General features: G+C 49.4%; 1 protein-coding gene across 3 annotated transcripts in view; it reads left to right on the top strand.

Annotated features, from left to right (window-relative positions):
- Positions 1–1,064: 1,064 nt before the first annotated feature.
- Crtac1 (cartilage acidic protein 1) overlaps positions 1,065–14,717 on the top strand; it is a 141,252-nt gene continuing 127,599 nt past the window's right edge. For all 3 annotated transcript variants that reach the window (XM_004838628.4, XM_004838629.4, XM_087185095.1), the window contains exon 1: positions 1,065–1,230. In XM_004838628.4, coding sequence (XP_004838685.1) covers positions 1,207–1,230 — 24 coding nt within the window. In that variant the 5' untranslated portion in view covers positions 1,065–1,206. The remainder of the gene's footprint in view (positions 1,231–14,717) is intronic.

Raw genomic sequence — 14,717 nt, 5'->3', positions numbered from 1 at the left:
CTATTTTATGTACAAAATAAGGGACTTGCTTTTAGAGTGTTATTGACCTGGGCCAGTTTCTGCCCCGACATGGGTATTTTGGGAGCTGCTGACCAAGCGCATTCTTTTCTGAGCTGAGTCCTCCCCACCCTGGTCCAGAGAGACAGAAGCCACCTCACCCACAACAGAGAGCTGGGGTCGAGGAGGGATTAGCAGCACCCAAGGGCAAAGCAGTAGGGGCCGATTGCTGGTGGGCCAGGCCCAGCCCTGGCACTACTGGAGCGGGACTGGGTGGGGTGGGGTCTCAGCAGGCGGAGCGGGGAAGCAGACGCTGCCCGCAGCCGTCTTGGCCTCTGCGACCGATCGCAGAGCCTTGCTCGTCCGCCTCCCGCCCGCTGGGGCCGTCGCGAAGCTCTGCTCCCCATACTGAGCAGTCCCCGGGAAGCGCTCAGGCGCTCGGACACGTCCCCAGGCTGGATAAAGATCGGCTTGGCGCTCGCTCCGCAGCGCGAAATCTCGCCATCAGCGCAGCTCCGCGGCAGCTCCGGCGCGCCCGGCGAGGCCAGATCGCTATCTTCTGGGGAGGAGGGCACCACTACTCCCGCCGCCACCCTCGGCCCCGCTCGCGGGGTGGCTGCGGGGTCCTGGGCTCCCCGCGCTCCTAACCCCTTTGGCATTCCTTCCTGGAGCTCCCTCCCGAGGGACCTCTGCTTCCCGCCGACCTGGGCCCCCCAGCGCCCCGCCAGGCTCCCTCTTTCCTCTCTCCAGGCCCGGCTGCCTCCTGAAGGTTACGCGACGCAGCGGCGGGGCGCAGGGGGGCGCCCGCCCTCGCCGCCGCCCACCCCCGCGCCAGCCGTGGCGCGCCGCGCTGGGCCAGCCGCGCTGCTGGCTGCTGCCACCGCAATCCCGGCTCCTAAATCAGCACGGGGAGGCGCCCCTTCCCCCATCCGGCTCCCCGGACTCCCCGGGCAGCGATTGGCCGCGCGGGCGCCCCCCAACCCTGGGCCCCCGGCTCCAGCCGCCACGCCATTGGCTGCGGGCCTCCGCCAGCCTTTACATAAGCCCGGGCGCGCTCGAGTGGAGTTGTATAAAGCGAGAGCGCGGAGTCGGGGCGGGAGGCTCGAGACCAGCCCGGGACCGGGACCGGGAGCTGCAGGCGGCGGCAGAGGCGGCAGTGAGCGCCCGCGCTCCAACGCCCCCAGGCGGCGGGGCTGAGAGAGCACGAGGATGGCTCCCAGCTCTAACCCGGGCGTGAGTAACCCGCTCCCGGAACCCCCATCTCCTTGGGCGGAGAAAGTTTCTCCAGCCTTACGGACCCCTCCCTATGCGCGCTAGGGGTTGGTGGGGATGCCGCCAGGAACCAGAGAAGACTGAGACCCCAGAGGCGGTGGCTTTGCTCCCAACTTGCCAAGAGGCACTAGACTCAACTGGCGCGCAGAGCCTCCCCTGCGGGCTGGGGGCGAGGCGGGCGCCGGGCTGGAGGTGGCTGAGAGGTGGGAACCGAGGTGTGGGGGCGACGGCCCGCCACTGGCAGAAAAGGTGTTGGGGGCGCACTGGAGGTCAGCTGTTTGGGAAGGGGATATGGGGGCTGGGAGGGGTGAAGCAGGTAAGAAAGGCAGTGCAGGGAGATTGGGGAGTCACCCAGCGGGGCAGGCTTAGCTTCGGGCCAAGGAGGATACTGGCCTCGGCCGAGTGTCTAGCGTCCAGGCTGGGGAAAGCCCCTGGAGAGCCGGCTTTTCCTCCCCGGGGAAACCGAGCCCTCTCCTGCACAGCTCTGGGTGTCGGAGAGCTCCGGGAGATAGCCCGCGCGCGGTGTAGCTGCCAGCCGCCTTTTGCTGGACCGAGGTGTGGTCTCGTTTTCAGACTGTCTCAGGCAAGCCCGCTTTAGGCATTCCAGGAGAACTGGGGCCCCCTCAGTCGGCTGGAAGCACACAGAGGTTTTGATGGGGCTGCAGGCCGGGCTTGGGGGCATGCCCAGCAATGCAGCGCGCTTCTTTGCAGTACAGTAGTTGGGAACCCCGGTTAGCCCCTCTTCTGCAGAAACCAACTCAAGAATCCAAAGTCATCCCAGCTGGGATGGGAGCCTCCCTTGGAGTGGGGGTAGGGGCTTCCTCCGTGGATTACTAGTGTATCTTGCTGCTGCTAGTGGTGGGTTCACCTAGTGTGGTTTCTGTGCATCCCCAGAGGTGCTTCAGTTTTCCAGCCAGGACACATTCTTGAGTTGTACTTGAGGTACCTTCTGGGATGGGTGACATGACTTCCCAAGTGAAGCCAGGTGAAAGAAGGTAGGGGGTCTGGGAGCAGGGGATAGATTTATGGTGCTGAGTCGGGTGAGAACGTGTGGGAAGAGAAAAGCTATGGATGGGAGATTTTGAACCTTATAACTTGGGGCATGAAATACACAAAACTAAATTAGAGCTAATTCTGAGAATCACCTTGTACCCCACCCACTCAGCCATGGGGAAGGAGAGGTGGAGGATGGAAAATTGAGAACATGGCTGTTGTTCCACTATGGTCTTTGAGGAAGCACTTTCTCTCTTTCTGACTTGGTTAAGCACATCTTTCTTGCAACAAGTCCTAAAGTCAATTTCAGGGCAATGAAGAGAGGTTAGGGGCTTGGTGCTGGTAGAAAGGGCCACAATTGAAACACCCAATTCCCAGGTGGTACTAACAGACTGAAGAAGGCCAAAGGTGTGTGGTGGTTACCTGCTCTTGAGCTGTTCAGCTGGGGCTGTGTTCTTCACCTTACTCCATTTCTGAACATAGGCATGTGTTCAAACTCCTAGGATAGTTGCCTCAGCCTGAAGATCTATATGCAAACGCCAGCTCTATCCTCTGCTTGCAGTCAACATTTTTCTGCTGCATTTCCCAAGACCTTCTCTGCACTGGGGATATGTGCAGTGAAATACCTGCTTGTTGCTCTTTCTTCTCTTTTTTTCCATCTGGGCTGCACCTGGTGTTCTGAACTCTGGTATTTATTTCTTGGCACCTTGATGTTTGGTTAAGGCATCTTATGGCAACACAGTGGTGCCCCCTGAGAATGTGTGGACTTGTGTAATTCTAGGGGTGAAGCATAGATTCTTACAGAGATTGGACTACCGACTAGGAGTAGTTGTCTGTTAAACAGCTGCAACAGCCTGTGTTGGTTCTCAAGCTTCCTTGCTGCTGGCCAAGTTAGTGGAAGCTTAAAGGTAGAGCAAGCTCCTTGGTGTCCAGTAGGGGGTGCCAAAAGTACCTAGCTCGGGACCACTGACTTTCTTCTTGCCCTTCATTGGCCATAGTAACTTAATGTTTAAGCAAGCCCAGGCTACAGTCCCAACTTTCACCGTTGTGATGGGAGCCTTTCTATCATATACTTTCTGGACCTCAGATGGTCCTGTGGCCTCAGGTGCAATGGGCCAGGTGTATGCACTGATTTCCAGAGAGCCACAGGTGCTATATACTGGTAGACCCACCCACTCCCTGAGATCATTCCTTTGTGCTTGGTACTGGTGTATTCTTTGAACTCATTAAGGGTTCAGAGTACCCAAGAACATCAGAAGTAGAGAAAGGAGCCTTAGGAAGCATTTACTCCAACTTCAACCTATCTTCAACATTCACATGTACACTTAAATTACAGATGACAAAACTAAGCCTGATAGTATCTTTCCCAAGGTCACATAGTTGTTTGGTGGAAGAGATAGAACTAGATCTTAGGATTCCTAGTTGTCTATCCAGAGCTCTTTCCACTCTAATGAGAAGATGGATACATGTTCTCTAAGTGGTAGGCACTGGTAGTTACTGACTGACCAGACTTTGGTAAATTAATAACTTTAGTAAATTTGGAGAAATTTCCTTTAAATTTATATTCAGATAAAGATACAGATAGAGATAGAGATAAAGCTCTTGTAATATACATACACAGATCATTGAAATTCCTAATTATTCTTTCCCCTTTCTTCACTATCTTGTTTCAGTAGTCTTCTCAGCAAAAGCCAAGCAACTCCAAAGTTAGTTTATGCACTTAGGAATCAGAAGTGCCCAAGCCCTTGCCCTGGTCTTGGAACCCAAGCCTGGAGTTCTTCCTTCTGCCAAGATGTGCTGAAATGGAGTCTCTGTGGCCTATGGTCATTCCCTTGCTGGTGGGACTTCTCAAACTCAGATCATGGATGAATTGGAGTGTTTCCAAAATGTACTTGCCAATTTCCACCATCCTTGTTGCTCCCAGATCAAGGTCAGAGTGCAAGGATGCTCTATTTTTGCAAAATCCTCATGTCCCAGCTTCTTGGATGACCTGGAAGATACCGTGATTTCCATTGCCCTTGTTTCTGTTCTGTGAGTCTGTTGACATATGTGAAAGGTTCTTGGGAACCAGTTTTGCTATGTGACCCATGAACTGCCCCCTCTCTTTTTCTCTCTCTACCTAGTGTGTTTGCATGCTGGGATTCCTCTCAAGCCTTAGCAGACTTGACGGGCTACCCTTAGAATTCTAAGAAGTGGAATTCTCATCAGTCCCTATGGCTCACCCAAGGGATGTTTGTTGCCAGGGAAGATGCTCAAAGTTGCTCATTTCACTCAGACTCATAGACAAGGTGGACCTTTATCTGTGAGGGAAGATGGAAATGAGGATACATGGCCCACCAGAGAGCAACAGCCCCTTTCTTTAAGTGGGGTTCCAAGAGCTGTGGCTTAAGATCTTTGCCAGCTCCCAGCTTTAGCAGGAGAAGATAGTCCTATCTTCTCGAGGCTTGGTCTGATCCTGGATAAATCCAGAGGATATAACTACATAGAATGTGAGTAGAGTGCAAGCTCTCTGTGTGGGTTGTTTTTTTGTTTTTGTTTTTGTTTTTTAATTTAACGGGGAAGGGAGTGGACTAGAGTTTGAGAAGTGACACTAGACAGAGAAAACAAGATGTTGTCCCTACCATGTGCCCACTTGTGGCTGCCCCTGGCCTATTTTCATTGGAATGGTAAGGACATTGGTTTTGAATCTGTCTCTCCAATTAGTGGCTTAGAGACCTTGGACAAGCCACTTGATCCCTGTGTGCCTTGGTTTCTTCTTCAGTTAAATGGTGAAGCTGGCAACCCTGTGATAAAGGGTAAGGTAGCAGAGATCAGAGGTGACAGTCTTTAGTGTACCTTGCCCTTGGCAAGATGTAAAGAGGTATTCAGTTGGAAAGGGGTAACCACACAGGTCACTGGTAACCACACAGGTGAGCAAGGCTGAGTGTCCAGGCTTGCACATCAGCCTCTGTTCACAACAATATCTGAGCTGATGGACGAGGCCTTCTTGCCAGGGCTTCTTTCTTGCTTTCTTCCCTCTCCATCTTAGGGTTTTCACTTTGAGGGTCTACTATGCTCGGGGAAAAGAAATTTTACAGGTCCCAGGATAATTCTGAATGTGATGGAGGGCCCTGAGCTATTGATTCCTAAGGAAGGATCTTTCTGCTGGGAGAAGCCTTCCTCAGAGCCCAGTGATTTAAGAGCGCTGACAAATCCCTGCTCGCTGAGCCTTCTGCAGGCTGCAGATACAGGCTTCTGGGCCAGCTTGGACTCCGCGAGACATTTCTGGAGAGCCTAACTGGTTGCTTAGGGCACATAAACCTGTGAACTCTCCTTAGGAGAAAGTATGAAATCAATTGGTTCATTATTACACCAAACACACTATGGACCGCTTAGGGTGTTTAAGAACCAAGAAGTAGCAAAGGACTGAGAGATTGTGTTCAATAAGTATGCAGCAAGGTTTGAAGGGGTTGGATAAGAGGAGGGGACAAGAAGACCTTTTTCCCACTGAACTGCTCATGATCTTGACCTTATTGAAGTCCTTGGACAGTGACTAAAGAGGTTTTTTGGCAATGTCTGGAGACGTTTTTGTTACAACTGGATTAAGAGATGCTACCAGCATTTAGTGGGTAGACACCAAGGATGCTACTAAACATCCTACAACACACTGGGAAGCCCCCTCAACAAACAGTTATCTGGCCCCAAATGTCAGTACTGCCAAGATGGAGAACCCCTTACTGGGGCACTGCAGTGTGGAATCACAGCATGTTAGAGGTGGGAGAGATTTTGATCCAGTTCTCCCATTTCACAGCTGAGGACACTCAGAGCCAGGGAGGAGAGGGAACAAGCCAGGGTTACAACAGATAAATGGCAGAGCTAACCTGGAACTCAGATCTGGTGTCTTGAGACGGACTTACCCTTCCCCAACACACACACACACACACACACACACACACACACACACACAAAGTTGTTGTGAAGATTAAATATGAACTGTAAAAACACTTCAAAAGTTATAAGAGGACTATTATTAATATTACTATTATTATGAATTTGGGAGTTTGGAAAATTCTATTTCTGCCTGTGCCACTGACTCATTGAACAAATCATTCCCCCATCCCAATGCCTCTCAAAAGATAAGTATATCATGATCTTTATCTTTAGAGAAAAGTCCGAAGATTTGCCCTTCAAAAACCCTAGACACTTAAAAAAAGAAGATAAAAAATTTCCTTGAAAGAAATCATGTTGCCTTCCTAAGCAAAGCATTTACTTCTTGGAAAAATTCCAGTCCCCTGGCCCTGTGAGTTGGTTCCAGCCCAGGAAATCTGATCAACATCCGGAGGAGAAACTGATAGCTCCACAAATGGCAAGCGACTAGATTTGTCCCCACTCCCTCCAGGTAGGAGAGATAGTGACTGCCCTGCCACCCTTTCCTTCTCAACCTCCTGGCGCAAGGAAGTTCTGCAGGGAACGTCAATGAAGGATGGGAAGGCGTGTCATTAATTAGTAAAACCTTGTTTACTTAACAGACATATTCTTAAAGATCTCTTCCAAGGGACACTTTGACATATTACTTTAATTAGCTACAGAAGAATCGAGAGTGCAGAGAGTATAAAATGACCCTTGCTGTTGTTTCCAGTTACTCTTATCTTTGTTTGCACCTGACAAAATACAATGACAAGGTCATGGAATCACTGCTGAGTTCACAGACTGTCCTGGTGACCAGAGGAGGGACTACAGGGACCTTTCTCCTCCCTCACATCAGCCCCCACCTACCTAGAGAGCAGCCACCTCGGTAGAGATTTCTTTGTTGGCCTCTCGGCCTCCTTTGATGTATCTTTCATAAAGGAACCATCATGACCTGCAAATCCTGGCTCAGTTCTCAAGAGGGAAATGAGCCTATGTTGGACAGTGGAGCTCTTTAGCATTGGTGGGGACAGCTTCAGTGGGTTTTTTTTGAATAAGGCTCAACTCTGCTTTTGTCCTCCTAGTGCTCAGGATTGGAGGTAAAGTGAATCACCACCCCACCCCACCTCCACACACACAGAGGGCTAAGGTTGTCTCTCCCTCCCCATGTCAGACAGAGGGTGGGTTACTGCTTAAATCTCTGCCTTCAGTGCTCTGCAGGTTCTGAGGCAGGTTTCTTAGCCTCTGGAGGTCAGTTCCTGAATTCAGAGGAATTGGGAGACAGGCCCTTTCCATCACTGCAGCTTCTTATTGTAAGTGAAGTTGTCTTCACTTTCACCCTAGTCTCTAAGAATAGCCTCTGTTTCAGAAATCATAACCATGTACCTCTCATCTAAGAGGTGTATCCCTGCAGACAGGAAAATAAGAGGCCCCAAGAAAGATACTGCCTTGCTAAAAATGTGGGAGAAGCACTGTGTTATTTGTCCTCAGCTTCAAATTCAGCATCTCTCATGGTGGTGGGCACCTGGAATGCCTCAGCAGGTGCTCTGTTGTTGAGCAAATGAAGAAGGGGATGTAGGTAGCAATTCTGGGGCAGAAGTGACTTTTGGTATTAAAGTGGATATCCAAGCTAGCCTTGGTCAGTGAAGCCTGCTTCCTTTCCTGCTCCTTCCCAGAGCTGGCATTTGGCACCAGGGCTGGGTAATCTTCCACTACCCCACTGGTCAAGTAGGACCTGAGGACCCCATACAAGGCTTACCCCATGAGATGGTGTCATGCTCTGAGCCTTGAGTATGGCTGGGTTTATCTTCCTCTTCACTGCCCTCAGCTGCTTCCATCTCTGTTCCCTTCTTCTCCCCCCAGGTGACTGCAAGAAAGCTCTGTGCAGCTTCATCTTGCTTTAAGCTGATGGAATAGATGAAGATTTGGATTTCCACCGAAGACAAACTAGGGAGTGAATCATTGCTTTGCAGAAAGAGTCCCAGGAGGATGCTTTTAAATAGCAAGGTCCACTAATGCATTTTAAATGATTTAGGGAAAAAACCTGACCCATAGACTCTTAGGCCTGGAAAGGAAATTTGGAGGTCATCTAGTGGCCTGCCCCACCCCACCCCAGCTGTTTAGGTCCGCTGGGTCACTGTCACTCACTGTTTAGCCCATCTGTCCCGAACATTGCTGCCCCCAAACTGAAATGCCCTTTCGAAAATGCAAGTCTGATCATGTCTCTACCTGACTTCACAACCTCCCCCACGGTGTGATTGCAGTTTCCTTGTGTTGGCTTAACAGGCTCTACATGCCCCAAATGCTGCCTCCAAGAGGGGCTGCATCTCCTCCCTTCTCTCTCCCCTTTACCCTTCTCCCTCCACACCGTATCCCAGCCCTGCATTCCAGCTGCAGCAGCTGCATTCACAGTATGCACCAAGTTGTCTCACATCCATGCCTTTGATCCATAGGTCTCTGCCACCTGGAATCCCAATTCACCTGCTCTAGAAAGCATTTCTTATTTGCTGCCCCCACTTGTTAATCCCTCCCTCTTATGGGTTACATTCAAACATTTTACCTGTTGTTACTCTGAACTTTTCACACTGTGTTATGAGGACTGTCAGCTCTCTGAGGCAGGGACTATACCTTTCTCATTAGTTCCAACCTGGCCAGCAGGCACCTTATACACATTTGAAGAATGAGTGTGTGTGTGTGTGTGTGTGTGTGTGTGTGTATGAAAGTAAACTGAGGGGTTCTGCATTTAGAAAGCACTGTTTAAGGAGTCCAAGAACTCCACTGGGGTCCCTAGACAAATTAGTAACATAGGCAAACCTAGCCCTCAAAGTCTTGCAGTCCAGAGCATTCCACTCACCATTTGACAGCTCCTCTTGGAAGGGGAGCACCTGTGTGCTGGATGCCATCTCCTGAGATACATTCATTCAGCCAGCAAACATTTATTTCTAGTAGTAATAATGTGATTGTTGTCACCATTACCTACTACAAGTGGGCTTTCTCTGTGTCCCGCACTATGCTTAAAAATTAACATGCAGTAATCTGATTTCATTCTCACAGCAGCCCAAGAAGCCTTCATTCCCACTGTACAAAACCAGAAGGGTGAGCAGTTACTAACACTCACAAACCTACTAAGCCTTGAGCATAAGCCAGGAGACTCCATGTGGCCTCTTACTTTCAAAAAAACTGTTTTACTAGCCTGATGGTTTCTGTGGCACTGCCCAGCCTGGGTCCTCTCGGCTTTCTTCTGCCTTTTTCTGGAAAATAACCAAGTCTTCTCTCTGAATGCTGCTTCCAGCGGTGTCTAGAGCTCTCTCCAGGTAGAGGGAAAGGGATGATGCCTCACATTTTCTTGGTGCTGGGGAAGAGGCAAAGGATGTGCATAGGGCAGGCACCTTCTGAGGTTTGGAGTTCCTTCCAGGCTGGCAAAGCAGAAGACCAGGACAGCGTGGAGAAACAGACCCAAGGCATTAAAATATATGCCCCATAGGCAAGGGCTTTCTCTTATTCTTGGTGTTTTCCTAGTACATAAAACAGTGCCTGACATGGAATGGGTACACAAGAAGGAATGAATGAGTAAATGGCAGCTTCTATGTTCTCTCACCTGGGCCACAGTAGTTACTGCCCAACTGTCCTCTGTGCTTCCAGCCCAGCCCTTTCATGCTCACTGCTCACTGCTACCTTGTGCTCGCTTATTTTGTCGGGTTTTTTGTTTGTTTCTTTGGTTGGTTGGTTGGTTGGTTGGTTGGTTGGTTTGGTTTGGTTTGGTTTTATTTTGTATTTTTGGAGTGGGACTTGAACTCAGGGCTTTGAGTGTGCTGGGCAAGCACTCTACCACTGACTTATAGGCGCATTGCTGCCACATTCTTTCTTTTCTTTCTTTCTTTTTTTTTTTTTGGTACCAGGGATTGAACTTGGGACCTTGTGCTTTTGAGGCAGGTAGCTGAACCACTGAGCTAAATCCCCGGCCCACCATGTTCTTTCTAATACACCACTGGGCCATGTTATTCCTTCACCCTTTGAGTTAGTGTCATTCATGAGGCCACAGTCCTTGCCAGCTCCACCCCCAGCTCCACCCCTTCCCAGCAGTTGTCCCACCCCAACCACTTGGATGCACTACACAAACCTGTGCTTCCGCTGTGCATGGGCCATCTCCTCAGCCTGAGCACTTTCTCCACCTTGTTCCTTGGCCACTCACACTTCCTCTCTCTTAGACCTTCCTCAGCTTCCCCAGGCAGAGATTGTTGCTCCTTCCATCATGTTCCCTTTCCACTTGATTTAAGATAAGTTCTGTCATGAAAGAAACTATTTCCTGTAGTGTCTACAAATATCAGTTCTGAAGCTGACATGCTTGGATACAAATCCTAGGTCCACTGTGAACTAGCTATGTGACTTAAGTCACATAGTTACTTAACTTCTCCATGCCTTAGCTTCTGTATTACTTTTCTCATTGCTTAGACAAAATACCTGACACTCAAAGTTAAAGAAAGAAGGTTTATTTCTCTCACAGTTTGTAGAGGTCTCTTTCAGTCCATAATTGGCTGGCTCCAAGGCAGAGTGGCACATGGCAGAGGGGCAACATTCATCACAGCAGAAGACAGCAAAAGCAACAGCATCTTTCTGCCCCTTTTATCTTATCTAGACTACTTAGGTTGGGTGTGAGGGGTACCCAACCTAAGTAGTCTAGATGATGATGAGCTACATGGTCATCTGTGAGACTTAGGAATGGAGGCTAACCGCTGCATGGAAGGAGAGTGAGAAGAGAGAAGATGGGGAAGAGTTAGCAAGTGTTGCTCTTGTTCAGCTGAAGGATAAAGCGGACAAATCCCTAGCAGCAAAGATGAAAACACTGGCAGCACTGAGAGATTTGCAAAGGAGAATTGACTCTGTGACCCAGTGGTTGTGAAGAATAAAGAAGCAAAAACCAAGTACGACACCACATTTCCAGCCTGAGTGACTGTGCTGGGGTTTAAGGGACCCAGTGAATAGCACTCCCTTACCTCCTCAGACTCTGAATCTTCATGACAAGGGAGATGAAATGCCAACTTCATCACAGATGCAGCTGTTTAGCAGCCAAGGCTTGGTGGGTATGGGGTCCTACAGGTTGCTGATGCCCCTGCACCTGCCTACAGCAGGCCCCCTTAGGTGGGGGCAGGGCTGAGCCCATGGCAGAGGGGTCTCTGCAGGAAATCAAGTCCAAGGGGGCTCTTGTACCCAGGTCATTCAAAATGGCTAGTCTGGTGAGGTGGGCAGGGAATGAGTAAGGCTCAAATCCAGGATTTCTCAGCTGGGCACTATTGACATTTGGAGCTGGATGATTCTTTTTTGTGGACCCATCTTGTGCATTATAGGACATCACTGGTTGCCAATATACCCTCTTGCCTGGCTTGATGATCAAAATGTCTGCAGATCTGACAAATGTTCCTGGGGGCAAGGGGAACAAAGTTACCCCAGTTGAGAACCACTGCTGTAGTCCAATGCGTGGCCTCCAGATGGACTCGACCAAGGGGGAGTGAGTGTTCCCTCCCAACTCATGACACAGGCAGCACGACTTGGAGATAGGCAGTCGTGGAGGTCAGGTAGGGTGACAGGTGGGCCCTCCTGACCTTTGTAGAGTTTCTCTGTACTGCTCTTCTCTCCTCTGTCCACCTGTTGCTCTTTGTCTAACTAACTTAACATCCTTCAAACTCCAGCCACAGCACCACCCATCTGGGATGTACTCCCCAGCCCCCTTACTGGATCATTTAGGTCTCTCTGTGGTCCCTCCTCCACAGCACCCTTCACCTTGTATTACAGATGTTGGATAACTTTCTCCCAGTGATCCCAGAACCTAATACAAAGCCAAATTCATTGCAGGCCTGCAGGAAGTGTTGCTATTGATGAATGAGCTAAGGCAGCTTCTGTCAGCTCTTTTTCAGTTTTGCTATAGTCCCAGGAGCTCTTTTGTGGGTCTCTATGTAGGTCTGGAGGCCCAGTTCATGTGGGGCAGAGGGTGCTGGGGCTGGCTCTCTCTCCCACCTCTCAGTTTTCCTGCAAGTGTCTGAAAAGGGTCTGTGTGCTGTTTGTTCCTGACACCTGAAGCATCTGGGCCTCTTGCTTTTGTGAGCACTTGGGGTGTGTCCTTCCTCTTTCAATAATTGCAAAAGAACTGCTTGCCCTGGAAACTGCCCTGGAAGCCTCTCCTGCAGCTGCCTGACCCCATGGCAGAGAAGCCAGGTTGCTTGGTTACCAGATTTCAGGCCCAATTCAGGGAAGTCCTGAGGCCATACAAAACTGAGTTTGTGACTCCAGAGCCAGTGTCTGAAGAGTCTTTACCCTGCACAGTGGGAGACAAGTGGGAGGCTTCCTCCCACCTGGCCCCCTCCCTAGCCTTCACTAGCGTTCCCTTAATGCTTGTGACCTTGGAAGGTCAGGTGATACACCGTCAAGGATGAGGACCCAAAAGATCAGAAAAGTGGAGGACATGCTCAAGGTCACTAGCTGGCTGGGGGGTGGGGTTGAGATCCAGCTCCAGGTCACTGACTCTAAGCTTTGGGCTCTCTCTTTCCAGGTTGCTGAGGGTTGTTCCGAGTTCACTTAGGATGCATTTTAGATTTCTTTTTGTTCTTTTGGTACCAGGGATTGAACTCGGGTCCTTGCGCTTGCGCTGCAAGTGGCAAAAACCACTGAGCTAAATCCCCGGCCCTAGGATGCCTTTTAAAGAAATTATTATTACAAAGCAATCTTTCTCACAGCTGAAACAAGTCCAACCATCTCTGGCCCTTATAAGGACCCTGATCCTTCTTTTCTCCTTCCACACACCTGCCCTACAGGTGAAGTCCACATTCCCTACAGAGGAATTGTGTGCTCTGGCCCTGTGCCCCTGCTGGAGCTCTGCCTTTGATTCTCAGCCTCACCTCCTCTGGACTCCTCTGCCCCTGGCCAGCCTTTCATGGCCCCTGCACAGGCTGCCACACTTGTTCTACTGCCTGTTGGCAGAGCACTGTGGGGACAAGGACCAGGTTTTATTCATCTTTGCATTCCTAGAACTTGCTACATCTCTAGCAGAGATACATAAGAGTACTACACACTGTGTATCAGACTACATACTGTGTAGTACTATGCACTACTCTGGCAATACTCCTGCCAGTGAGTACCACTCATAGTCCTCTATCTAACACATAGTAGGTGCTTGATACATGAGCATTCAAGAAAAAAAGTGCTCAGTTCAACTCACTTTTCCATTCTATTTTTAACTTTTCTACCTGTTTCCCGAAGGATTCAGATGTTCACAGTGGTGTGACAGGAGGCTTCCCAAGCAAGCTATATCAAATGTGAGGTCACTCTGGGCACCCACTACCCTTCTGCTTCAGGCAGTATCAGCCTGCTCTGCTTCTCCAAACTTCATATCCCCTGCCTCTGTTGACACTTTCTAGCTAAATAGATTTTTTTCATATACTTCAACAAGCTGATGATGAATTTTGGTAGGAGAAACATTTTTCACTTCAAATCAGATTGCAGGTTACACTCCCATCGGGGGACCATGAGTCCAGGGCAATGGTTCTCAACCCAGACTGTCTATTAACATCATCCAGGCAGCTTCTAAAAAGATACAGCAAGCCCTATCCTAGACCAGTTATATCATATACTGGCTGAGGGACGTATTGCTCAGAGCTCCCCAGGTAATTCTGTTGGGCAGCAGGGGTTGGGAGCTGCTGATCAGGGAGCCTTGCTGCTGGAAGTAAGGTCTACAGACCTGTGGCCTAGGCATCATCTGACAGCTTGTTAGACATGCAGACCACCTGAATTAGAATCTGCATTTGAACAAGATCCTCAGGTGATTGTCAATCACGTTACAGTTTGGGAAGCATTGGTTTGGAGAAAGAACAGTTTTTAGACACCTCTAACAAGTTTCTGCTGATTCATATTATCATTTGGACACATTCCTTCTTCCTTCATTTAACAAATATTAATAGAGCACCTCCTATGATGGTTTCTGGGAACACGTTGGCATGCATCGCTATCTGGCCTGCAAATTCTCACCATATTCCATTTTCTCTGGCTCTGCTCTTTTAATGGTATCTATCTCTTGTTTCCTTGTTGTGACCTCCTCTGGTTGCAAACCTTCCCCTTTTCTCACCTCTTTGCAAAAATTAGAGTCAGCATCCCTCTATCATTCCCCATCAATTGTGGTAATTTGACCTTGAGCTGAAGACAACTAGTATTTTGAGAGTATAAAAATGAATTGAGCCTAGGCATCCCTGGAGATTGCGTAGCTGTAGGGTTGATTTCAGCTCCTTAGATCTGGAGGCAGAGGGGAAAGTTCTTGAACCATCTCATACCTTCCCTGGGAGTGTAGCCTGTTTTCATGACTCTGGGAGCTGTAGCATAGAACCAATATGTGGTTTTGGACCAGCATCTCCAGAATGTATTAGATATATGGAATCTTGGGCTCTATATCAGAGTTACTGAATCAGAATCTGCATTTTAAAAAGATCAGCAGGTGATTCATGGACACATTAAAGTTTGAGAAGCCTGAAGTACTAGTATTGAACAATGTTTTTCAAATTTTGCAGCATATTAGAATCATACGGAAA

This window comes from Heterocephalus glaber, unplaced genomic scaffold, assembly GCF_053883595.1.
Source record: "Heterocephalus glaber isolate CG9 unplaced genomic scaffold, H.glaber_assembly_v1.0 deba00001497, whole genome shotgun sequence".
NCBI classification, from domain to species: Eukaryota; Metazoa; Chordata; class Mammalia; order Rodentia; family Bathyergidae; genus Heterocephalus; species Heterocephalus glaber.
This window is presented reverse-complemented; position numbering and strand designations above follow the sequence as displayed.